The sequence below is a fragment of the Scophthalmus maximus genome, chromosome 16 (assembly GCF_022379125.1).
Source record: "Scophthalmus maximus strain ysfricsl-2021 chromosome 16, ASM2237912v1, whole genome shotgun sequence".
Classification (NCBI taxonomy): Eukaryota; Metazoa; Chordata; class Actinopteri; order Pleuronectiformes; family Scophthalmidae; genus Scophthalmus; species Scophthalmus maximus.
This window is the reverse complement of record NC_061530.1, coordinates 4,232,120-4,259,271: the sequence shown is the minus strand read 5'-3', so window position 1 is coordinate 4,259,271 and position 27,152 is coordinate 4,232,120. Positions and strand designations below refer to the sequence as shown.

Genomic DNA, 27,152 nt, shown 5'->3' with positions numbered 1-27,152 from the left:
AGACCACTGCCCCCAAACTGTCCTGTTTTGCCACACTGCGCCCCCTTACGAGAGGGAGGCATCCGCCGTGAAACCGTCGATATGTAACTTTTAGGCTCCATGGCCTGAGGTCGCCTGGAGGGAAAGCGAGCAGGCTCCCGATGGTAGCGGATGGGCCTCTCAGTAGGGCGGCCACCAGGGTGAGACTGTGGTCGAGGGCACCTGGCATCTGGCCTCAGGGTCTCATTAGGGGAAACTTTGAGGGAGGCAATAGTCGGCTCAATAGCTGGCATGTGGTCAAGATCATCACCCAAGTCATGAAAGTGAGTGGCAGAAGCTGCCACTGAAATAATATCCTCCTCTGGAACCAACTCAGGCATGGTTGGTTTGAGTGCAGTATCAGCATCAGAATGGAGGGACATGAGGAGAGACTTCATCTAGGCCAGCTCTGCAATCAGCAGATCCGCCTCAGAGGAGAGTTTGTCAGATTTAGCTGTCTTCCTGGAGGGAGCACCTCCAGCCTCTGCGGCCCGCCGCTTGGAACGAGTAGGCTGGGCTGGAGTCAATTGTTCCGATGCGGAGCCAGCATCATCCATCAGGCATTCCACCTTGGACAGTCTAGCAGCTCTTACTGCTTGAGGCATGTAACTGCAATTCATATATGGGTCTCCTGAGAGACCCTCCCTCAAATGTCCAAGGCAAAGAAAAGAGGGGCAGAGGTCATGGCCATCCTCGGGCTGGAGAGGAACCATACAGGTCCTACAAGCATGCTCCATCATAGTAGTGGCTTCTATAGTGTGTTACAGTCTATGCAGTGAGAGGGGAGCGAAAACACTCTCTTCACTGGCGCAGTAGCTGTCAATAAATAGCAAACGTTCCACCAAGTTAGACTGAGTGAGAGCACTCTGCTAACCGTAAGAACAGGACCAGAAACGATGTGTAACGCTTCACCGAGCGAACCCGCTCTCGTTAGCGTAACTATAAATAACAAGTAACACAATGTCAGCTCGAGCGAAAACACTGCTAATCAGTGGAAAAACGATATATGCAGTGAAGAGGGAGAGCGGACACGCTTCACTGACTCAATATCTGCTAACTCCTGCTAGCATAATATCAGCTGTAATCGATCTTACCGATTGAGAGAGGTGGTCTCACGTTGGTGATGACCGAAGATCGGAGCATCTGTCAGTCCGGACGAAGAGCCGCACAACGAATCCGCAGATACCTCTCTGGAAAGGAAAAAGCTTGTTGCAGCCTTTGGAGGGCGAGCAACCCACAACTGACTGATGAGGCTACCAGCGACGAGCTAAACAATCTATAATTTAGCCAAAGCTGATGTAATCGCAGTAGTGTGCGCTAACCTGCATAAGCGAGAAGATGAAAAGGAAACGATCTTGTGATGATACCAGAACTTATACCTGAGTCGGGGGCCATCCGAGGTCACGTGTGACATTGTTGATATTAATATTCGACCTGCGCATTCTCGAGACGGAAGATATCCAGTGTTAAGCACTGCCTCTGGCGGTCAGTAAGGATGCAATAGAACCACAATTTCTTCCTCAGCTACCGATCCGAACACCAGCTCTGTCGCCGTTACCATGGTGCGTGACGCCTCCGTCTTCTTCTTGTGGCGATTCCAGCGGTGTAAAAAGTGTTTTGTCAGCAGTGACACCCATTGTTTAGGAGAAGACAGCACTTTGTTAGACGCCCCTGAAGAGCGGATATAAACTAGTTATAAACTAGTTTTGACCTCACAGCCGCCCTGCACACGGGCTAATGCGTCGAGCATAAATCCAGCAACGCTTGTCCAGCACTGAGCTTTCTTGGTCCCTAAACAACACACATGTAAAAAAAAAATGTCATTGAAAAAAAGACAGAAATCAAAAAAAAATGTAAAGTTTGAAATTAAAAAAAACATCATAATGCAAAAAAATATCAAATTTAAATAAAATTGTATGAATATGAGATTAAATTTTTTTAATGTTTGTGTTTTATTGTTCAGTTGAGCATTTTTCAGTGCCAAAACTTGTTGTTTCAATGCTAATTTTTATTTTCAATACCTCAGTTTTCTGTCACTGTTCTAGCTCCATAACACTCGCACATTCTTCTTTGAAGCAAAGGAAGACTAAGGAAATGAATTCAGATATTACATGACTAAAAGTGTTCAGAGTGAAATGTTATTTTATGAATTTCAACACTTGATATAACCTGTCAACTTGATTTCAATTTCCAATATCTCCTATGATTAACTGTTTGTTTCTGCAGATACTATGCTGCATTGAAAACCATGGAGCAGCTGGAGAACATCTTCATCCCCAGGTAGGATTATTATGGTAGGATTATATCATACTGGGCTGGTCCTACACAGCTTAGATTCACAGCAGTCATATACTGCATGTAGCATCGGTGACTTCGATTTATGGCTTAAAATACAAGCATCTTTATAGTAATCTTGAAAACGAGGAGGGCACCGATTTTAAACTGGGAACTGTAAATACTACATTTATAGTCTGTTCAATATTACAGTTTGGTCCCATGAAACAACATTTACATTTGACCAGAGAAACAAGACCGACAGGTCTTTTGTTGAGCAGTTGCTGGTGGTTGTTGATCAGTTCATTGAATCATTCCAACAAAATGTACAATCATAAAGAAGTTTTGTGATCACATTCTGCACTTATAGGCGCAACTAAAAAGTCAAACTCACATACCTTGCCAAACAATCCAGTCTATTTAATGGTGTTTTTCCATATACATGTGCTGGCTCGGCTTGGCACAGTTTGGTTCGGATTTGCTTTTCCATTACAGCAGGGCTACTTGGTTGTGGGTGTGCACTCAACTGATGATTCACCGCCCTGAGTTGGTGACATATAACGCCACTGCCCACTCTTGCTTTTTACTTTTGCTATGTGCAACGGTTTTGGTACGTACTGGATAGATTTGTCGCTCCAGAAGCGAGCAAGGATTGAGTCTCGTCGTTGGTCTACATAGTATTAGCCATGTTTAAGTGAAAGTAAATATAACTCAGTGGCAGTAAAAAGTGTTATGTCCGGCAGAGCAGCGGAGGCTATTTACCCTATTTATGACGCTGAAGGGTGATAACGCTGATTCGTCCCCCTGTAAAAGTGGTAATGGAAAAGCAAATCAGCGTGGCACGGTTTGGCACGACGCGGCCCAAATGGCCATACGTGACCCCTTCAATCAACCCACCTTTCTCTTCTTAACATTGGCCTCATCTTAAAGCTACATTAATAAAATTCTTTTAGCCATTTGAATAGTTGGAAAACTTAAAAAAGTTGTTTGGTCAAGTGTGTTGTTGGCAAAGGTTTGTCAACAGATCCAGCACACACAGAACAACATTATTATAAATACAATTAGGGGCTATCGCACGATAATGCAGATATTGTAATATTCTAAGAAATAATTATTGATATCCTGTTAATAATATGATAATACGTATGTGTGTGCTTGTGCCTGTGCGTCCATTTCTTTGTTACAACTGTTGGTTATATGCGGGAGATGCAAATTAGATTCAATATTAATTTATTCCTACCACTACAATTAATAATAACAACTTAGTACATCAATGGAAGAATTGTGTTCACTGACCATGTTCGATCACTTAGATCTACTCAACCCTATTCGGTATTTGTATTGTGTAAATCATTCATTAGTAAAAACCCGCTCGCTCACTGTGAATCCTCCAGATATTTTCCTTCTGTATTCCGTCATGGGCTCATTCGGATATTCTCCGGACATTTGACTAGGGGAGCAACATCTGGGGACATTAGACTTGGAGCGTTTTCATATACTATTGAATAACAGGAAAAATATATATCAAACCATTTTGGAAATGTTCTCAATATACTGTACATTAGCTCACTGTATTGCTGCCTTGATGGGTAGATGGTCGCATAGCACTTAGGGAATTTCCTTGCTGTTGTATTGCATTTGTTTGTATATAAAAATAGATGATGTCAGTTGAATTTGACAGAAGTGGATGGTTTTACAGGGTCAGCCAGTACAGGTTCTGTCAAATCATGGCCGAAAACCTTCCCAGACTGAGAGAGGAGATCAAGGAGATCTCAATGTCAGACCTCAAGGACTTCCTGGAGAGCATCAGAAAACACTCTGACAAGGTTGGAGAGACCGCCATGAGACAGGTATGAGAGTTTTTTAAGCAGTATTTTTAACGGTTCCCCCAATGACTGTTTATAGTTATTAATCACTTTGTGTGTGTGTGTGTGTGTGTGTGTGTGTGTGTGTGTGTGTGTGTGTGTGTGTGTGTGTGTGTGTGTGTGTGTGTGTGTGTGTGTGTGTGTGTGTCTGCGTGTGTCTGTGTGTGCGCGCGCGCATGTGTGTGCGTCCCCCTCCAGGCACAGCAGCACAGGACCTTTAATAGTGCCGTAGCGAAGCAGGCCAGTATGGGCCACTACACCAAGCCTGTCTACTCCCTCAATGGACGAACACACACTCATAACGGCTTAATGATGGACGACTACACAGGAGATGAGGACGATTCAGATGAAGAGGCAAGGAAAAATTCTGAGTGTATTTTGAAGTATTTTTGAAGTATCACTTCAAAAATACACTCAAACAGTTTTTTAAAACTGTTTGTTAAACATTGTTACAGACTGTAAAGTTCTTCATATGTTATGCTACAGTTATGTTTTTCTGTTGCATAATCAAGAGCTAAATTCAGCATCTCAGTTAGATAATTGGCAGAGGAATGTATTTGTATTCTATTCATTTGTATTCTATTCATAAGGTAGATTGTTAAAAAAAAACTACTACTACTGATCTACTAGTGTCTGTTGTTAACGCAGTCCTGTATCATAGACAGACTCTTGTCCCAGGCAGCTCCATGAGCCTCACAGTAGAGGCTTCAGTACAACCGTCAAACAAACATTCAAACTTAGAAAGACGACACCTGGAGTCAGGAGACTTTAAGATATCAAAAAAGTATGCTTCCCTGGGAGGGTTTCAAAGTTACAGATCTTCAATTGGATGCAGTGTTTTATTTGTAGGTTACAAACCAAAGTGATTGAGGCCCTTCAGATTTCTCTCTCAGCAGATTGAATGATGCAAAGCGACCTTCTGCGTACAGGTCTTCAATAGAAATAAGACTCTTCTTCCACTGGTTTTGTCTGACCATGAGGGCTAAAAGGAGTTGTTTAAAAAGTTTTTCAAAATAAAACTTGGACTTTTTTTAGCCTGTAGAACAGCATGGCTAGCAGGGACGAGTTGGCAACAGTTAGCCTCCATATGCAGCCACAAGGGGTCCTCAGAGGCAAAGTTACCTGGAGTCCCATGTTGCCAGAACATTAGTGCCCAGACCTTTGATAGCACTCCTTCATATTTGGGGTGAAGCCTCTCAAACATCTAGGGCCACTCAATCTGGTTTAAAGCCGACCGTGCATCAAGGGATAAGATCGATGCTCCTCTGGCTTTTCCATGATCAGCATGAATTGTATTAAGGAGTTTTCTGACATTAGAAAAGGTGAACCTCTCAGGCTCTTTTATACGTTTGATGTCAGCCATGAACTGTATTTGCATTAGTGTTTTGTTTGGCTAGCACCCACGCTTTTCTGATGCCAGGGCTGATGCATGAAAATATGAAATTTGCTCAACAAGCAACGGGCGCAAAACACAAAATGTTTGTCTCATTATGAAACATGGTAAATACATACAAATTCACACTGGGACCCCCTCATAGTTTTCTATCTGCTTTGATTAGTGGATGTCTGCCTGTAGGAATTTCATTTTTGCATCAATGTAGAAGACATGTAGAAGGAATATTTGACGGTAACCAATCCTCATATTTGTTTGACAGCTTCTTACAGCTCAGGACCTGGTGGACTTCTCACCTGTCTACAGATGTTTACACATTTACACTGTGCTGGTAGGTGTCTCTGCCTCACACACTCAATTTTTATCATTTAGGTGAGTGTTTCTCCACAAAAAACGCTATTTTTGAAAATTGAAGCCTGTCTGACTTTTAACATCAATCAGGATATTGAGCTTCCAACTCCCCCATCAGTATCTTTTTTAGTGGTTATTGAAATGGGTTGTATTTCTATATGTCTGCAGGGGGACCGAGAAACATTTGAGAACTACTACAGGAAACAGAGGAAAAAACAGGCCAGGCTTGTGCTGCAGCCACAGGCTAACATGGTGAGCAACACACATCGTGAACCACACATAATATATATTTATGAAGTTAAAAAAAACAAATTAGACCTGTTGCCCATAGCAGGAATTAACATCCCTGACTTGAACTCTTTTCTCTTAGGCAAAATATTTTGGATGAAACAGATTGTATGATTGCATGAATAAGCAGCTGTACAAGTGTTCCTAATAAAGTGCTCAGAGTGTATATGGACAGTGTTAAATATTATTTTTGGTTATTTCTTGCAGCTTCAGCTGCATGTTTTGTATGTGAGAATTTCACTTAACACACCAACAGTGACAAAAGTGTGCAAAAAATTCTTGCTGATAGCTGTGTGTAAGATAACATATGTAATATTTTATGCATCTGTCTACTGCGTGAAAATATGGATTTTGTGTGTGTGTCTTTGTGTATCCAGCATGAGACAGTGGAAGGCTACAGAAGATACTTCAATCAGATTGTAGGGTAAGATATTCCTCTCATTTGTTTGAAATTTACGCTCAACATTAGATTCTGCTGACCTTAAAACCTCAGTTTCATTAGGGAGTCAAACCATGTTTATTCTTTTTTTTTCAATGTGGACATACTGTGAAAAATATTGAGGTGTGTGTGTGTGTGTGTGTGTGTGTGTGCGTGTGCGTGTGTGTGTCATCAGGTTCTTCGTTGTGGAGGATCATATCCTCCATGCCACACGTGGGCTGGTCACCAGAGCTTTTACTGATGAACTGTGGAACATGGCCCTGTCCAAGATCATAGCTGTGCTCCGCACACACTCTGTAGGTGGTCTCACACACACACACACACACACACACACACACACACACTGACACACACATGCAGCAGGGAGTTGACTTTAAATGAGAAGGAGACTGTTGAGAATTAAGAGAGATAATAGAGCCTGCTGTGGATCTATTTATCCTGGAAGAACCTCCATTCATTGACTGATACACACACACACACACACACACACACACACACACACACACACACACACACACACACACACACAGAAGACACTGGAGGTCAGTGCAAAACACACATACGCATGCAGCCAAAGAGGAGGTCATTGGGGCCTTAATGAGAGACAGATTGCAACAATAACAGCAGATTAAGAAGGCATATTCCTGACCACTGGGTTCCAGTCAGTTGTAAATGACCCAGAGGATTATGTTAACAGGCCAGAGAATGGGCTGCACAGTGAGGGGTGAGAAGACTAACAAAGGACCCATGCCCCCCCCAGGCTCGCAGCCCCTCTGCTGGGCCACAGTTCATGCAGTGCCTCACTGCCATGTCGCTGCACTATCAGCCACTGCATGGTCAGCCCACAAAGGGAAAGTGAGCCAGTCCACTATTAATTCACTGTAAACATACACAGATTTTTGTGGTAAATCCAGTTATAAATGCAGAAGGTTCTCCCAGGATTTTGATGAATAAAAACCTCACAACACACTGTTTACAGTTTTGCACACCATCATTAATAACATCAAATTAAAAGCATACACATAACACTCTGCAGGGCTTAAACATTGTCACGATATGAGAGCTGTGGACTAATTAACAGGGGTATCAAAATGCTGCCACTGTTGTGACGTGCTGCTGTTTAGTTGAGTCTCCAGCTGATTTTTGACGTGTATGTGATGTGTCTGAGTAAACAGAGAGGTAGGCAGTCGCTGCTCCACATCAGATCTCAGGTTGTGTTCGTTTACTCAGTTGATTTACACACTCCTGAGTTTGGCAGGATCCTTGTGTCAGTGTTTAAGGACTGGAGTCTTCTGCTTTCAGGGTCATAAATCACTCTGTACCCCTGAAAAAATGGAGGGACTTTGTTTGTGTTGATTGACCTTTGGCTAAGCCCCTCCCCCCTTTGTTACCGTTGCTGCTGTCAAGCTTTAACCATTAGCACTTCATGTGTGCTAATTTTTTAGGATAACTGTAGATAGATAGATAGATAGATTGTTACTTTATTTATCCCAAGCTGGGAAATTACGGTGTAACAGCACGACATTTCAAACAGCACACTTTAAAAATATTTACACAAAGATATGTAAAAATATACGAATTGCAAAAAATGAAGAGAGTTAGAATAATAAATATAAAGAATTTACATGAAGTATTAATAGTGGAAATAGTGCCGTAGTACAATCAGTTACCAGTAGTGTCCAGAGGAACATGGTAACATGAATGGTGCAAATGTTCCGGGATTTATGGTTTAATTTAGTTTAAACAGATTCCAGAGTTTTTCTGTCAGCCAGAGGTGAGGTGTTGTAAAGTCTTATGGCATGCAAGAGGAAAGGAATTTCTTGCAACGGTCCTTATGACAGCGAAGCTGAATCAGTCTATTGGAGAAGGAGCTCCGCTGTCTGTCCAGTGTGAGGTGGAGAGTATGGACTGGGTTATCGATGATCGATAACAGTTTGTTCATTGTCCTCCTCTCCACCACAGCTTCAAACGCGTCCATCTTGCAGCCTATTATTGAGCCAGCTTGCTTGATCAGTTTGTTCTGCCTGTTGGTGTCACTGGCTCCGATGCTGCTACCCCAGCAGACCACAGCGAAGAACAGTACGCTGGAAACAGCAGACTAATAGAACATTTTCAACATCCTGCTGCACACGTTGAAGGATCTAAGCTTCCTTTGGAAGTAGAGTCTGCTCATCCCCTTCTTGTACACAGCCAGGCTGTTGGTCTTCCAGTTTAGTCTGTTGTCGATGTCAACTCCCAGGTACTAGCAGACTCTTGAAGTCATAGTAATTTTCACAACAATTTATCTATGTCCAAAGTCATGACTTTGCTCATTCACTCACTATTCTATTCTTAATAATACTTTAATTAACTGTAAGCAGTATGTTTTTTTAAAAAAAGGATAATTTTGCTTCATCACTCACAGGTGTAGTAATGCTGCATTATTCACATCAGGGCAATATAGAGAGCTCAGACTTAGTATCCTTATAAAGTTGCACTGTGAAGTACATTTTAAGTTTATGACAATAAGTGTTGTCGGCTGAGCTGCCAACTGTTGCTGTCAGATTTTATTTAGAAATTGAACGAGACAAAATACATAACAAACTAGAATTGAATGGCACTCATTAGAGCACATACCTCTGCCGAGGTCCAACAGTCCCCTTCAATGCAATCAACCTGCACTAAATTGCACACACTCATAGATATCAGTCCCCAGAATATGCCAGATTTTTATCATCAAGATTCAGGCATTATTACCTTGGAAATCAGGGAAATGTGGAAAAAATGTTAAATGTTAAACAAAGTGGGGGGGAAAAAATCCTGAATTCACCCCTTTGTCTAGATCCAAGTCAAAATGCTGTTGAAGCTCATATCTGTACTAATTGCTCTGATTACTGAACCTTATTAATCAGTGTTTCAATGAATACGTGTGTCCACAATTGTGGAAAATATCCAAAGTAGTGTTATCACCCATAACAAAATTATATTTTCTGAATCCAATAGTCAAACTATAAGTTTATTGCTAACTTTAATAACGTAATGGAACAAATTCCACATGAACAGATTCAACCCTATTTTTCCTGTAGAAATTGTTCTAATTATTGTAATCATTTATTTCTAACATGCATTTTGAGAAAAATATATAATATAATATAATGTCTGCCTTGACTTAATGGTGGATGACTGGTTTAGTGAAAGTTATGTGAGTAGTTTTGCTTGAATATCCCAATTGACATCAATCGTCATGAGCGTCCGTTGAAAAAAATAAAATGCTCTAATTTTAATGCCCCCTCACTCACAACAGCTGTAGCCTGAGGCATTATGTTGTCTGTTGGTTGTACGTCCATCCGTACATACGTTAGTCTGTCTCTCCATCCTCCGTTAAAATGAAACCTCAGGAACACCTTGAGATAATTTCTTCAAATTTGGAACAAAGTTTCACTTGGACTATTGGTGGTCAAAAGGTCAAATGTTACTGTCAACTCAATTAACACATTTCTTTGGGAATTCAGTGTTTTCAAATGTCTTTTTTAACATTTCTTCAAAAATTATGACCATCTCGTTGTTGCTGCTGTTGTCAGAGATAATTTCCGTGATGCTGATTATTTGATTTTTCTATCTCCAGTCATACTGTGATGACCCAGACCTGGTCCTGGAGCTGAAGAACCTCATAGTCATCTTCGCTGACACACTACAGGTTGGTCCAGAGTCTGACTTTAAATAAACAATTTGTGAGTCTGACGTGGGTAGAACAACTGATATGAACACCCTTGAATTTCATTGATGTCTTTGTTTTGTATGCACAGGATTATGGTTTCCCAGTGAACCGCCTGTTTGACCTGCTTTTTGAGGTCAGGGACCAGTACAATGAAACTCTGCTGAAGAAGTGGGTGCTGGTTTTCAGGTGGGCTGATGTGTGACTGTTTGAATCTGATTTTATTTCTATCCATCATTTGATGAGTGACATATTTGCATGGAACCAGGCAGGTATTCAAGTCTCAGAAAATGTTTATTCTCAATACTTTTGTTCTTTAATGTTTTTACCCTTCAAGAAATTAACATTTGATCAATAAAAGTAGTTGAATCTGTTTGTTTACAAGAGTGTTCCTTAACCCTCTTGGTTCACTTAGAGAACTATCTCAGCCATCCCATAAGATGAAGTATGTCATTTCTGAAAATTAAAGTAAATCCTCCCAGACCATGTTGTCATCTGTGGATGAAATCTGATGAAAACAATAGCACAAACTACTTATAAAACAACATATTAAGTAGAGGCAAGAGAGATTCCCAAGGATTTATTACTCATACCAAAAATGTAGGTGCACAAACACTAACAGTGTTCTTTTCCACAGGGAGATCTTTGAGTTGGATAACTACAGTCCGATCCCAGTGGAGACAGAGGATGAGTATAAACTGGTAGTCAGTCGCTTTCCCTTCCATGATGCCGAGATAGAAAAGGTAACAAGTTCCAGAGACTCACAAACATAAACATCCACTGCAATTGAATTCCATATACATAAAGACACATAATAGAAAGAAACAAAAAGTTGATTATCAGCAGATATTCATGCATTTCTCTACAAGCAAAGATAAAAATTACTAACGTCATTATATGTTAGATACTATACTAAGTCAGTCATTTAATGCTGGTTCTTTCCATGTTTTGTGAACGTGTGTCTGTGTCTACAAGCAGCAGGACTTCCCCAAGAAGCTGCCAATGTCCCAGTCTGTTCCTCAGATCTACACACAGGTCAAAGAGTTCATTTACGCCAGCCTCAAGTTCTCAGAGTCACTACACCGCAGGTAGGTCACAGTTATACCACTTTCACACTAAAATAACCACGTAGACCTGGGTTTTTTAAACGCGGGTCGACCCGCTAAAAATTGGCAATTGGCCACTTTCACACTTAAAGCAGACCAGGGTCTGATGATCGCCAGCAGATGCGGTGCATCATGTTTTGACGTCATGACGTTGGTGAACACGCCGGAAAACAGTGTAGTGATAGGTGGCAGCGATAGGTGGCAGTGATAGGTGGCGGTCATAGGTGGTGGTGAAGAGCGGCACGCGCCATAATACAAAGAAGAAGAACAGTGTAGTAAACAACAGAAAGCAGCCAGCATGGAAGCCGGTGAGACGGTGGTCAAGGTTACCTTATATCTTGTACTTTTGTCACATTCAAAGTATACTAACTCAGTTACCAAAAGAGGAGACAAGCCTTCATTGCCTACCTCATCATACAAATTGGCACATTCACCCGGGTGTGACATTCACATCAATGCCATTCACATCAAACCCGGGTCTGAATTCAGATTAAATGTTTTCAAACTGCAGAAAATGCCGGGTGTTAGCGGGTTTAAACTGTTTTTTTGGCCAGTGTGAAAGGGGCTTTACTGTGTGTTCAGTGTCACTTCATCGTGATGCAAACTAGAAAACTCTACTTCGAGACTTCCATGATTTTAAGTCTCTTTGTTATGCAGCTCTAAAATATATTGGTTCAAATTCAAATTTTGTTTGCGTATCCAGTTCAACAGAGATTGACGACATGCTGCGAAAATCCACCAACCTGCTGCTGACAAGAACACTCAGCAGCTGTCTACAAAACCTCATCAAGAAACCTCACATAGGACTGACTGAGGTGGGAACAACACTTCTGTCAATAATCAGGTGCACACACCAGCTAAACAAAGGATTTAGTAATTTAGTCTGAAACTGTAACCTTCTTTCTGTAGCTGGTGCAGATCATCATTAACACCACCCACCTGGAGCAGGCCTGCAGGTATCTGGAGGAGTTTATAACAAACATCACCAATGTCTCCCCTGAAACAGTGCACACCACACGACTCTATGGCTTATCCACGTTCAAGGTAAAACATTATTTAGTTTGGATTCTTCTTTGTGTCTTTCTTGTTAATTATCAAAATGATGAACAAATGTGATCTCAGCGACTTGGACTGTGACATGATTGTTGGTTTGAATGTTTCTGAAACAGCTGATCTCCTGAGATTCTCAAACTAAACAAGTCTCTTTTTACCCAGAATTAAGCCAAAAACAAAAACCCTCCAGTGAGCAGCAGTTCTGTGTTGATGAAAAAGGGTCAGAGGAGAATGGTCAGACTGGTTGGAGCTGACAGAAAGGCTATAGTTACTCTTTACAGCTGTGGTGATCAGAAAAGCAGCTCAGAATAAACAACACTGTAGTGACTTAGACCAATAAGTCGCTCCTGGCTGCTGATGGTGTATTGTTCGGACGTACTCCCATGATAAAGAAAATCCAAACATTGCCGCTCATTTAACATAATGTATTTAATGTATTAGTGTCCTTACACTGTTCTGTCAGTCACTTCAAAAACGTTTCCACATAAGGTTGCAAAACAGTAAATAATCCCCCAAAAAATAATGACACGAGCACAGTCAAAGACTGTTTGCCTCTTCTCATCAGCAGCACCTGCGATTGCTGGCATGAACTTAAAAAGCTTAAGGCAAGCGCCGGCTTTCAACATACACGCCTTTGCTGCACAGGAGGAGTGTACACAAGAAAATACAAATAAAGTATATGTGAACAACAGAAGACCATGTCAGGTTCCACTCCTGTCAGCCAAGAACAGATAACTGAGACTGCAGTGGACAAAGACTCACCAAGACTGCACAGTTGTAGCCTGATCTGATGAATCTAGATTTCTGCTGAGGCTGCAGATGGTAGACTCCATCTGATGTCAACAGCATTGATCCATGGAGGCAACCTGCAGACCTTCCTGCTGGCTTGCGAGCAAACAGTCAGAATACTCAATTAAGTCTAGCCAGCTACTTTATTATATTGATAAAATGTTTTTCTAATAAAATTGAGATGCCGTTTTTCTTCATTCTGACGTTTGATTTGAATATTGACTAAAGCTGCTGACCTGTATCTACGGGGATTTTATACACAGTTGCCACATGATTGGCTGAATGGATAGTTTTATCAGTAGGTGTGCAGGCGTTCCTAGAGCACATGTATGTGTATGCATGAGTTTAAACATGAAAAGACCCAGTAAATTTTGAACAATCTGCCCCGTTGCTATTTAGGGCTTAAAGGGCAGTAAGCAGTTTTGGAGGGAACTTTCGCTTTTTGTTGTTGTTGTGATTTTCCTTCTCTGGCCGGGTCCTCGTGTGGGAGACCGGCGCACTAACCACTAGGCCAAAAGTGGGGAGTTGCCACGAATTAGAAAGAAGTGAACTGAGAAATAAGTAAAAAGGAGTGTAAAATACCCCATATTTCTGCTTGAGGCTCCAGGCTCCAGCCTGCATTTGCTGTTAATAGCATAACACACCCGAATTTAACCAAGTTGTCGATGATTAAGTTTCATCATGGGCAACCGGTAGGAAGTTTTGTCTGGAGCCTGACCAATATATCGGATGGCCGATAATTCAGCCGATTTGAGCCTTTCACAGACATACTCACAGACGGTTCTCAGCGCTTATGTTTACTGATGTGAAATAAGCAATGCAAAAGAAATGTGCATTTATGTTTACATTGATTACATAAATTATGTTTATTGTCTTAATTCAAGTTCTATATATTTGGTTGAATTTGTGTTTTCTTTTCATTTGTAGTTATTTATAAAAAGTTTATGGCTAAACTATAATACCAAGCCTCAATTACATTTCTTTGTCATAAAGGTTTGATAACGAAATCTTAGGAATCATTGACAGACACTTGTTCAAAGATAGCACTGTATTAATTCCTTTGAAAGTTGTTCCCAGAGCATGGCATCTGGGACAATTGTGGGTCACTTCAGCTGACTATCTGTGGGTTCCCCACACACATGGATGGGATAATTTATTTCATCTAAATTTCCCAGATTATATTGGACTAATTAGATCAGGTTCTGATAATTAAAAGAGTAAATTTAGGTTGTTAAAATGTATTAATATTTTTTTTTTAGCTGATTCTTTTCAATGACCGTGAATGGGGAAAATGCTTTTGGGGCCAGTGTTTGTCCCATTATGAACATGAATGTTGCAATAACCAATGTGGTACTCCTTTGCCTGGGGATTTTTTTTTACAAGGAAGAATGCATGGACAATTTGTTTGTTTTTTTAAGTAAAAATTCAATTCAACGATTGTTTTTTTTAAGGCCTTATTGCTCTGGCAACAGTTTCAGATTAATTTGAGCCAGCCTCGAGGAAGACCTTGGCTTGTATCAAATCATAAGTCCCATCAAGTGTCAATGTCAAGTCTGACATGGTTGGACAAATTATTAATGCTAAAATTACGGCGTATGAAACAGTTTCAGTTTTGCAAAGAGTAAATTAGTTTTTTCCACTCAGGGATGATTGTACTGAAGATACATTTTTTTAGGACTGTTATTTAGTTCTTTTAAGTCTTGCCAAAGGGGACTAATTAAATATATTTTTTCAGGATGCTCGTCATGCTGCAGAGGGAGAGATTTATACCAAACTCAACCAGAAGATCGATGAATTCATCCAGCTGGCAGACTATGAATGGGGCATGGCTGAGTCAGACGGTCGTGCCTCTGGATACCTCATGGACCTGATCAACTTCCTGCGTTCCACCTTCCAGGTCTTCACACACCTACCGGTGAGTCTGATCTTCCTACAAACTTTGACTTACTAAACCAGCTGTCTCTCTCTCTCTGGGAACTGTTGGGCCTTGTCTCTTTGGTCTTGAGATTCCATTAAATTACAAGTAATAGGGTATTGCATATGTCCTTGTTCCTTTGGTTTTCTTTTTCATGTTTTCCCTAAATTCCCAACTGTTTGCTGATTTCCTGCTATGTTCATTACATCCCTATTAAAGTGTGTGATCTATCTGAAAGTGAATTGTTTTACTTTGTGAATTTGATGTTGAACTGATTGTATTGCATTGGTGGGCTGTGATAGTGCATGGTAACTGCAGTTACTGACATTATCTTCAACTGGACAAGGCACATTTGGTGATAGTTAAGTTCGAAGGACAGATAGCTGACAGCTACATTCTGTTTAGCTGTGTACCACTTGCCTGCCCTTTACTCCATCATGTCTTGAATTAGTTCCTTTTTCTTTGATTTTCAAGAATGTCATTTGTCTCCCCATCCACACCTTCTGCAAGAGAACAGCGCTCTAACTGATTTGCTTTATTCCTTTATTATGTTGACTTCTTAAGCATGCTAAATATCGCTAGTTGAATTTACCTCCTCCAGTCCATTTATTGTTGCCACATTTCTTTTCCTGTCCTTTCCCTCCTTCCCGCCCCCTCTTCCATTTTTGCTTGGTTTGGGGGTGTCTCTGCTCAGAATAACAACAATGACCATGCGTCGATGTCGGTGAGTATTCCTTCCTGGCTGTCACATCACTTTGCTGCCATTCCACAGGCAGAAGGGAAATGAAATGCATGCTCATGTTTCACTGTGGAATTTCCACTACTTCAGGCTTGTTGGTCAATCTTGCACCTTTTGTAACACTTACTGAAAACACCGGAGGACAGTGTTAACATTTACATTTTAGGGGGGGCGGGGTTAATCCACAATGGAAGATCCTTGAGCTGTAGCCACTTTATGGCAACGTAGGGTTCTCTAGTCAGTTGAGCAGGGAGGCGGCAATAAGCTAAGGAGGAGCAATGTCAGCACGTTGTTAATGTAAATTGAGGATGAAAAAAGTAGAGCAGACTGTAAACTATGAATATCTGATGAGAATAAAATATTTCCAAGTTTCAGTTTCCAAAGTCATTGCTATTGCTACTGTAATGGTATTAAACACGAGGTCCCCCAGAACCGTCGGCAACAGCCCATCTTGTGAATCAAACCATACAGCATATGCACGTGGAAGGGAGAAGCTCGGCTAAATGCCCATGACAATCATTTTCACGTAAATGTAACACAATACCAACGACATGTGGCAAAAACATCAAGCTGGCCCTGACAATCATGCTACTTCATGAGTATACAGTAGGGATGGGCACGAGTAGTAAATGCCAAGATTGAGGGATCGCATCAATTCCTCTAGGACCAATGAGTACTGTTTTTTCTAAATCTTTTTTTTTAGAACGCAACGCATCTTTCTGCAGGAATAAGAAGCACATCAACATAGCCTCATAAGTAATGCTTATTCTCAATCAAAACAGTCACAGTTATCCTTTAAGGATTTATTTTTCACAACTTGAAAACATGTTATCCTTACAAAAACGTAATTAAATTGACGGGTCACACTTTACTTGACTTAAAGGGATAGTTCAGTGATTTTGAAGTGGTGTTGTATGAGTTACTTATGCATAGTTATAATGTTACCTTATGGAGATGGTGATCAGCGATGTCATTCAACGGAATTTGGAGGAGAAGTGGAAGTCCTCGTGCCCCTCCTCTGTTGTACTCTAGTCTACGGGGAAGCGCGTCGCACACTTGCTTCACTCTCGCTCGCTGCTGGGCACCTGTCGCCTATGGCAAGAACCGGCCCTGACCTCCATGTCGTCTGGGTCTTGCCTGGTGAGGCGAAGTGCTGGTTCCAAAAATCTAAGGTGTTTGTGTCTCGGGTCAAGCGCAGTAGCATGGAGTGCCGTTGTTCGCCAATTAAACCTCAAGCAGAAATAAGGGGTATACTTCATTCCTTTTTACTTATTTCTCATTTCACTTCTTTCTAATTCCACACCTCCAATTTATTTCACTTTCAAACTTGTACTCTTCAAACCCCGAACCAATTCATTTGAAACGAGGACTACTCGAGGAATCGATCACTCACGTCCATCTCTAGTAAACAGCATATGAAAGCTGTGAGACTAAAGATTCCAATGGTATCTTTCTTAAAGGCGCAGTAAGCGATTTTGGAGAAAGCTTGTTTCTCTCTTTGTTGTTGTTGTTGTTGTGGTTGTTGGGATTTTACTGCTCTAGCTGGGCCACGACCTCGGGTACAGGGGACTGACGCACGCATCACTAGGCCAAAGCCAAAAGCCCTGAGTTGCAGCGCCACCCACTAGCAGGTCTCTTATGTTTATGCGTGATGTTTACAAACTGCACTCGCAATGTTGTGTGGTGCGACCCGAGCTATTTCCTTTGTTTTCGATTTATTTATCTCATTGCTACGCTGAAAACCCAGATTTTTTCCAGAGCAGCCCTGGCTCTGGAAATCCAAAACAAAACAAACCAACAGCTAGTGAACCGTGAGGAAATATTCAAAGATTTTTACAAAACATGTAGGGCTGCAACTAACGATTATTTTCGCAATCGATAAATCTGACAATTATTTTCTCGATTAATCGAATAGTTGTTTGGTCCATAAAATGCTGAAAAATGTTGATCTTGTTTCCCAAAACCTCAAGTTGATGTTTCATTTTGTCCACACACCAAGGATATTTAGTTTACTGTCATAGAGGACCAAAGAAACCAGAAAATATTCACAATTAAGAAGCTTTAATCAGAGAATCTTGACTTTTTTTTTCATTAAAACTACTACTACTGTATTATCAGAATAGTCGGCGATTAATTCACTAGTTGATTAATAATCGATTAACTGTTGCAGCTCTAAAAATGTTTATTGCTTTAGAATTGCAACTGCAGAAGAGCAACAATATAGTTCACTTCAAAAAGCGACATACATTAGTTAGTTATGTTTTACCTTTGATGTTTTTTCTCATTAAAATCTCAGTAGTGTTACCTTTAAGTAGTTACCTAAATTATTTATATAGACCTTGTAGTTGCAGAGATATACTCTGTATGTAATATTAATTTTGAGCATGTCATTTTCAAGCAGGGTCAAGTACTCACATCATACTCGGTATTTGCAAGTATCGAAATAAGTGTGGATGCACTTTGATTGTGAGCAGATGTTTCCTTCTGTGGACAAGCATAGAGTCGAAAGCCTTTTCCTTAGTGACACAACACAGTTGTTAATTTAGAGTCAACACTATGCTTGTATGACCTAAATAATTTGGAGTCAACAGACTTAGACATGATATTTACTTTACTGCTGTCACTTCATGTGTCACTGCTGTCTGTCTGTTGGTCAATTTTCAGCATGAAAGATATTATCAGGGATGTTGTGGAGCACAAACAAAGGAAGTTAAAAACTCTCATGTTGACTTTCATATATAAATCCTCTAAGGTTTCTCATATGTCTTTGACTACATGTATAATGGATTGTCTCTTCAATATACATTTTAATAGGGGTGTATCCCTTTGTGACTGTTTTTCAATAACACTTTAATTGTGGTGGCATTGTCCTTGACATTGGGGTCACCACATCATCCCTGCAAGATTTTTTGCAGTCTGAAAACTCACCTGTTCAGACTGTACCTTAGTCCATGAATTATTCAAACAGAAACAAAAAATCTTAAATAGAGCACTTGAAGCAGTTTTGCCTGATTTTTTATGTACTCGCATGATTCTTGCACTTTTTGGGTATTTTTTTCATTGTTGAATGCACTCATTGTAAGTCGCTTTGGACGAAAGTGTCCGCTAAATGAATGTGATTTTATACAATGTGATGTATATGTAATGTAATGCATGAGTATCTGTGAGAATGAATTGTGTTGAACTGCTGTTCTGTCCCTGATTAACTCAAACACTTGACTGATACTTTCAAAATTACAGTAAGCGTTTCAAAACTTTGTGGGAGGTGTCACATGTTTCAAAATGTATTATAAGTTTCCTGCCCACAAAAGGAGTAAAAGCAAGGAATCAAAATTCATACTTGCATTTGAGTTGTAAACATGACGTCTTAAAAGTATGCGCAGCATTATATATGTATAGTTATTGATTATACGTGTGTTGTGCCTGTGTTCCTGCATGTGTTGGGATATTTGGTTATTGTTACGTATGATGTTTGGCAAAGATCACATCTTAGTGATTTATTGAATTAACGAAGAATCTCTTAAAATAAGAAAAAAGATATGGATAGAAATTATGATTTCCATTATATCATAGCTAATTTATTAGGTTAGACCAGGGTTTGGGATCATTTTTATTTTACAAACTAATTCCCTAGAGCTTTACATTTTCTATCCTCGGATAGATATAAAAGATTAAATTGGAATACTGACCTTTCTTCATCTTATAAGATACATCACCTCTCATTCACGTGTCATATTGCACTTAAGAGTGATTCCTGCTTCAGGTCACAATGACGTTCATTTGCAACCTTTGTACCAATGACTGGAAATAAAGATGGACGACATGACAGATCCCAAATGTGATGCCAAAACATATTCATCGCTTCCTGGTGGCTGGCTGCAGTACAGGTCATAAACTCGGCCCCCCTCCATGTTAGCAGATGGGACATGGACCAAATTAAAAAGTCAAAATACACCATAAATACATTTTCATTCTCATCATCAGTTTAATTTTAATTAGTTATTTGATGCTAAAAAATGTGGGTTATATCACTTGTATGCGTCACCAGTACAGGAAGGCAGCACCCGTATGTCGAATATTTTTACTTCATTGACTTCAACAGTGGAGACACGTCATCCGTCTTTATATACGGTCATTGGTTTGTACCATAAAAACTCACGTATTCTATTTTAGCGATTTGTCTGTTGTTTGCATATTGTTGTTATTATCGTGATTTGCATCGACGTGTATGATACAAACCAAAGCTTTTAAAGCTTTGTGTGCCACTAACATTATTTTGTCTGCACTGACATAACTGGGGTAGAGCAGGTAGCTGTCTTGACAAGTCTTGTGCTTCCCTTACTGAGGATAGTTGTCTCATCCAATTTGCAGCAGAGGCTCAAATTTTAGTTTGTCTGTGTCTTGGTATCAGACTTATCTTGTTGGCATATGGCTTTCCATTTTGCCTGTGTACTTAAGTCACGTAATATTATCTTTGCATACACTGAACAAAATTATAAACGCAACATGCCCCTATTTTTCATGTGCTGAACTCAAAGATCTAAGACTTTTTCTATGTACACAAAAGGCTTATTTCTCTCAAATATTGTTCACAAATCGGTCTAAATCTGTGTCAGTGAGCACGAGATAATCCATTCACCAGACAGCTGTGGCATATCAAGATTCTGATTAGACAGCATGATTATTGCACAGGTGTGCCTTAGGCTGGCCACAATAAAAGGCGGCTCTAAAATGTGCGGTTTTATCACACAGCACAATGCCACAGATGTTTTGAGGGAGTGTGCAATTGGCATGCTGACTGCAGGAATGTCCACCAGAGCTGTTTCCCGTGAATTGAATGTTCATTTCTCTACCATAAGCCGTCTCCAAAGGCATTTCAGAGAATTTGGCAGTTCATCCAACCGGCCTCACAACCGCAGACCACGTGTAACCACACCAGCCTAGGACCCTCATATCCAGCATCTTCACCTCCAACATCGTCTGAGACCAGCCACCCGGACAGCTGCTGCAACAATCGGTTTGCATAACCAAAGAATTTCTGCACAAACTGTCAGAAACCGTCTCAGGGAAGCTCATCTGCATGCTCGTTGCCTCACCGGGGTCTCGACCCGACTGCAGTTCGTCGTCGTAACCAATTTGAGTGGGCAAATGCTCACATTCGATGGCGTCTGGCACTTTGGAGAGGTGATATCTTCACGGATGAATCCCAGTTTTCACTGTACAGGGCAGACAGCGTGTATGGCGTCGTGTGGGTGAGTGGTTTGCTGATGTCAACGTTGTGGATCGAGTGGCCCATGGTGGCGGTGGGGTTATGGTATGGGCAGGCATATTTTATGGACAACGAACACAGGTGCATTTTATTGATGGCATTTTGAATGCACAGAGATACCGTGACGAGATCCTGAGGCCCATTGTTCTGCCATTCAACCACTACCATCATCTCATGTTGCAGCATGATAATGCATGGCCCCATGTTGCAAGGATCTGTGCACAATTCCTGTAAGCTGAAAACATCCCAGTTCTTGCACGGCCAGCATACTCACCGGACATGTCACCCATTGAGCATGTTTGGGATGCTCTGGATCGGTGTATACGACAGCGTGTTCCAGGTCCTGCCAATATCCAGCAACTTCGCACAGCCATTGAAGAGGAGTGGACCAACATTCCACAGGCCACAATCAACAACCTGATCAACTCTATGCGAAGGAGATGTGTTGCACTGCGTGAGGCAAATGGTGGTCACACCAGATACTGACTGGTTTTCGGACCCCCCCGGACCCCACCAATACAGTAAAACTGCACATTTTAGAGTGGCCTTTTATTGTGGCCAGCCTAAGGCACACCTGTGCAATAATCATGCTGTCTAAGTGCTAAAAAAAACAGACAAAAAGTCTTAGATCTTTGAGTTCAGCTCATGAAAAATGGGGGCAAAAACAAAAGTGTTGCGTTTATAATTTTGTTCAGTGTAAATGGGGAAAAGCGTGTTTATCCTTAAACACATATTAAAGGCCTGTTTACACCAGAAAGTGGCATAGCAGAGTTAATCAGAGAGCCCTTACTGAACTGCTGGTGCTGGAATCTTAGAACTAGTTGATGAACTACTACAGCTGGTTAGTGAAGTGCAGTTTAGCTCTCTCTGTTTTTAGCTCTCTGTCGAAGACCACCACAGTTTGTCATCAGAGCAAACGTTCGTCCTGTGTTGTGTTTTACACCAAAGTTGTGTGGATTTTTCTTGGTCCCTGGGAGCAAATCTGCTAAGAACAGCAATTTCATTGTAACTAAAAGATACAGCTGCAAAACTTCAGAGATATTCATGCCTGGATGACCCTGCTCTGTCCAAGTGGGGTTTGGCAGGTCACAACTCGGAGGTACTTGACTCCTGGATTTAGATAGTAGAAGGTGTGAAGTGCTGTTTATCAGAACTGTTTATCAGAACTCAAACTCAGGCTAAAACTGAACTATCTTTTGTCCTTCTTACCCCTTATCCCTTTTATCTACTTTTACTCCTGTATATTCTTCCCACAAACCATTCTGTTCTTTCACCATTTAACATGTTTACTCTCTTGTCAATTACTTGAAACTATCCCTTTTATAACTTTATACTCTCCTCCTTTTACTAATCTTTCTTTCCTTCACACTTTCTACTGCCCTAATCATTTGTGTGCACAACCCCCCTCCCTTTATTTTATTAATGTTCACCCCTTTTTATTTACCTCATCCTACCTCTTTTCCTTCCTTCTTGTCCTCATTCTATGTCCTCATCCTAATTTTTGCCACAACTTCCCATCTCTCCCCTGTGTCTTCACTTTTCTTCCTACCCCTGTCTCTCTCTCTGCAGGGTAAAGTCGCCCAGACAGCTTGTATGTCAGCCTGTAAGCATCTGTCCACATCACTGATGCAAATGCTGCTGGACACGGAACTGAAACAGATCAGCATGGGAGCCATTCAGCAATTCAACTTAGATGTAATTCAGTGTGAATGTGAGTATAAATAAGTATAATGGTTATGTTTATTATTTGTGTTGTGTTTACAGGCCTGGGACTGTATATTATAAACTATATAATGTTTATAATATGTTTGTCAAATTGGGAACCAACTGTCTTTTTTATACTGACTAACTATTGAATATGTTAATGCCCAACACTGGCAATAGTACATAATAAGTCTCATTGAGATAAAGAAAGAACTGTGTACTAGGAAAAACTCAGCGTAAAAAGGTATGAGTTACTACAATGCAGATACAATTGACATGCACAATATACAAATTAGTCTCATATAATGTAAACAGGTGGAAAAAAACGACTCTTTGGTCACTTATTTTATCGCTAAGGGCCATAGTATTTAACTATGTAACTATGTGGACGCTTGCAAAAACTGTTATGGCAAGCTAAAGTTAAAATGTGAATGGAGATGTATGCATACATACAATCGGCACAATCAGTGCAGACATATTTGGTAGTGTACTGTAGTTGTGTTGTGACTGAAAGAAAGGAGGTACAATAACCTCTTACAGAAATCCTAGACGTTTAACATAGTCCATGAGAATAATTTCATTTTTTATCATTAAAACAAGCCTATGTTTAATCAGGCAAAACTGAAGGTAAGAAAACAAAGCAGAGTGTAGACTTATCATAAAATGTGCATCACAGCGTCGACTCTAGTCAAGTAGTCAATAGAAAAAGGACCCAAGATAGAGCCTTGTTGGACACCTACGAATACACCTTGAAATATTGCTCAATCAATAAAACAAATCATCTCCTCATGCTGTAGTTGTTACATGTTCTCAAGCCATGTTGAGAATGACCCCTGATCAATTGATAGCAGTGACAAAACGATCAGTAGGAGCAGGGTGATAAAATATAATTTTAGATCATTATTTAATTCAGTTATGATTAATCATTACAATATTATCATTCATATTATCATATAATTATTATTACAGTGTCTACAAAACACGACATAGATTGTTGTGTTTTTTCTCAACGCACTCCGGCATTAACAGTTAGACATGAGGACTACGTTTTGAGGTCATCCTTTTTTTAGTGCGTGATGCACTGTGCTCTATACAACATAACACTGGTAACATAAGACTAGTAGTGAATGGATCTGAACTGGAATGCAACCACCATTATATTAAGTGTAAAAGACAAAGTCAAGTCAAGTTTTATTAGAATGTATTAATCAATATTGGTACTGGCCTCAAAAATAAACCAAACAAGTTCAACATCTTTCATTTAAATTGTGTATTAAGAATATACATTTTAAAAGTGTGTTCTGTGGCAACATTTTGCTTTAGTATCATTTAAAAAAATTGGGAGCATCCTGATATCACAGGTCTTTTTTATGGTTGGATAATGACAGTGAATGTGGAAAAATTCTGATTTATTGAAGGTGTCAGGCTTAAAATGAAGTTTTGATACTGTATACTGCCATGAAGTAGTAAAACTCTTGTTATCACTGTACTTTTTAAGATGTGTTTTGGCGTATTTAATTCCTTCTGTAACTTAGCTTTTAGTTGAACGAGAGTACATTGTCTTTATATGTGGCAGTAAAAAGCAGATTTGCAGCCACAGTTTTTGACACTACCTGTGTGTACTTTTTGCTGCAAGTTTAAAATTACTGTTTTTGTTTCTTAGTGTTTGCCAGCTCTGAGCCCGTCCCTGGCTTCCAAGGAGACACACTCCAACTGGCCTTCATTGACCTACGACAGGTGAAGTATCTTACTGTGCTGTACAGATGAAATAAAGTTACTTGATTACAGACTTATCCAGCACAAGTTGGTTGTTATTTCATTTAAAGCTCACATTTTTACATCAAGGTTTTACATCTTTAAGTCTTTGTTCAGGGAATAATGAGACAATCCTGGTGAAAATTGTCAGTCTGAGGTTACATCCATATTAATACTGCATTTTAAAACTTAAACCCTGATACAAACCCTTTAGGTCTGTATCAGTAATAATCCCCATCTATACTAATGCACCTGAAAATCATATCTACTCTGCAGTGTGGTGCTTAGTCCCTCAAGAAACAACAATGGTGAAAAATAAGAGCAAATGAAGATATTTCTTTTATTAGACCAATGACGGGGTGGAACCGGTCGTTTTTGCCTTCTTTGCTGGTAGTCGGGTTGATAAGAAACAATCTAGAAGCAAATAAAAACGTCTCTGTTTCTGTCCGTCCATACTGCAATGCAACCTCGGAGTTTAAAACTAAAACTCTGAAGTAGAGTGGACGGCATGCGTAAACGAAGCACCAGTGATGCGTTTTAAGGGAGACATGTTATTCTCGTATTCAGCTTCATAATTTTAATTTTAGTTATTACTTGACAAGGTTTAAATGCTCGAATCTTACAGATCATCTTCCTCGTACTTTTGTTGTTTAAAGAACTGTCAATCCACTGAATTTCAAAAAACAGTTAGGATAGTCTAAGCAGTTGGATTTATCCATTTTATCTTTCAGTCAAATTAATGTTTTTAATGTTTTTTCTCAGTTTTTCCCTTAAGAGTTCTTCCATTATTAAACACAATACACATGTGTTATGCATGCCATGATGCTCTCGAGGCTCACTAATTAATGAGCTGTCAAGGGAATGCTTGAGGAAATGCGGTGTTTGAATCTGAAGCTGTCCGTGCATGGCACTAAAGCACTGCTGCTCAGAACTGAGCTTTTAAGGCACAAAAGAAAAATGATAAAAGATGCTCAACCAAACTGGGGACCAACTGGTATTTATTTTTTTCACACACTGATGGCGGTCAAGAGGAAAATTGGCAACTATTAAGTTACAAAATATTTTTGTAGCTTTAATCTGTTTCCAGCTTTATACACCTCACCATTTACTTATCAGCTGTCCCACATTTCACCTCCCTGAATCCCGTTCAGCAATATTATGTTTCACTGGCCTTTTCAACTTTCACCTGTCCTGAAGTTCACCTGCTTAACCCCCCCCCCAACAGCCACACACACACACAAGCACAACCCCCTTCCCTTTTTGTTGTAAACACCAGTGGTATGTAAAGTGCTGCTTCGTCTCATTAACTTGAGTCTGCGCTGACCTGTTAATCTGAGCCTGAGGTGGAGGCTTGGCGCTGCATCCAGTCCAGGTCACAGCACTACACTGAGGGAGTGTGTTGTATTCACTTCAAGCACCCTGAAAAAATAAAGATTGTAACATTAGCATAGGACCTCGGAACCAATGTACTGTAGATATACTAACCAACCACATTAAAAACAAAATCCCTCCCTATTTATTAGATTTAAATCTTAAAACAAAACAAATGAAAACTGACAGTGAGTGACAGGCACAGGAAGGCATGTTGGTTGCTTCAAATTCAAAATACCTATTAAAAAGTGAAAATAAGTACATAAAGAATGAATATTTGATTGGATTTAGATGAAGCAGTTCTTTCAGGGATTGTCCTCGGGGGAATCAACCACTATCTAATTTTGTCCATAGATCACTTGAAACCAATATTCAATATGGTATCATAGAAGAACTTAAAAACAGCAACTGCAGTCTTAATTAATTGATTATCTATACAGTTGACCCCTTTTCAGTTATTTGACTAATCAACTGATCTAAAATAACTTAAATAATGGAACTTTGAATTATCACTGTAATTTGTATCTAGATTTTAATATATTGATATTCAAAATATTCGAATCAGATAAAATAATGTTTAATTTTCCTATACTATGAGGTTTCTTAAATACCCAAATTCCCATGAAACTCTGTGGGACATGACCCCAGTGCACTGGATGGTAGCTACAGTCCTGCCTGGCTCTGATTTGAAGTAGACCTTAGTTTCCTGTGAAGCAACTCATTAGACAAGATGTGTCCCTGTTCTCTTCCATACAGGCTGCTTGGTTGACCTATTAATCCCTGCCTTAGGTAATGGGGTTGGGAGGCATCCACAGGCCGAGGTTACACACAGGTCATTCTTTTACTTTCCCTTCATCCTATGGCTGTAGATTTCTTAGCTGTAACTGCTTTTTAGATCCTTATCCTGTAACTTTTTAGTGAGTGAAAGTCAAAACTCCTTGGTCATATGGAATTTCTATAAAAGGCTTGACATTTCAATGGATTTTGTTGTTCTTTTGGTTTTGTTTGCAGTAGAGTTGATGTTAAATGCTTAAAACCAATTATGATTAATAATATTATAATATCCATAGTCATTAAATGCACCAATTAAAATGTGAAGTCATATAGTCCTTAATTGAATTGAATTGAA

At 40.1% G+C, this 27,152-nt stretch overlaps 1 protein-coding gene across 8 annotated transcripts in view; it reads left to right on the top strand.

The window, feature by feature from the left end:
• Positions 1-27,152, top strand: part of exoc6 (exocyst complex component 6) — a 54,532-nt gene that overhangs the window by 17,815 nt on the left and 9,565 nt on the right. For 3 of the 8 annotated variants that reach the window (XM_035611957.2, XM_035611961.2, XM_047327480.1), the window contains exons 6-22: positions 2,245-2,298; positions 3,992-4,142; positions 4,356-4,511; positions 5,813-5,881; positions 6,070-6,153; positions 6,567-6,613; positions 6,804-6,924; positions 10,233-10,304; positions 10,414-10,511; positions 10,960-11,065; positions 11,298-11,410; positions 12,132-12,243; positions 12,338-12,472; positions 15,006-15,185; positions 15,880-15,909; positions 22,763-22,904; positions 24,561-24,634. In XM_035611957.2, coding sequence (XP_035467850.1) covers positions 2,245-2,298; positions 3,992-4,142; positions 4,356-4,511; positions 5,813-5,881; positions 6,070-6,153; positions 6,567-6,613; positions 6,804-6,924; positions 10,233-10,304; positions 10,414-10,511; positions 10,960-11,065; positions 11,298-11,410; positions 12,132-12,243; positions 12,338-12,472; positions 15,006-15,185; positions 15,880-15,909; positions 22,763-22,904; positions 24,561-24,634 — 1,744 coding nt within the window. The remainder of the gene's footprint in view (positions 1-2,244; positions 2,299-3,991; positions 4,143-4,355; positions 4,512-5,812; positions 5,882-6,069; positions 6,154-6,566; positions 6,614-6,803; positions 6,925-10,232; positions 10,305-10,413; positions 10,512-10,959; positions 11,066-11,297; positions 11,411-12,131; positions 12,244-12,337; positions 12,473-15,005; positions 15,186-15,879; positions 15,910-22,762; positions 22,905-24,560; positions 24,635-27,152) is intronic. The other 5 variants (XM_035611958.2, XM_047327481.1, XM_035611960.2 and 2 more) reach the window with 3 other exon arrangements.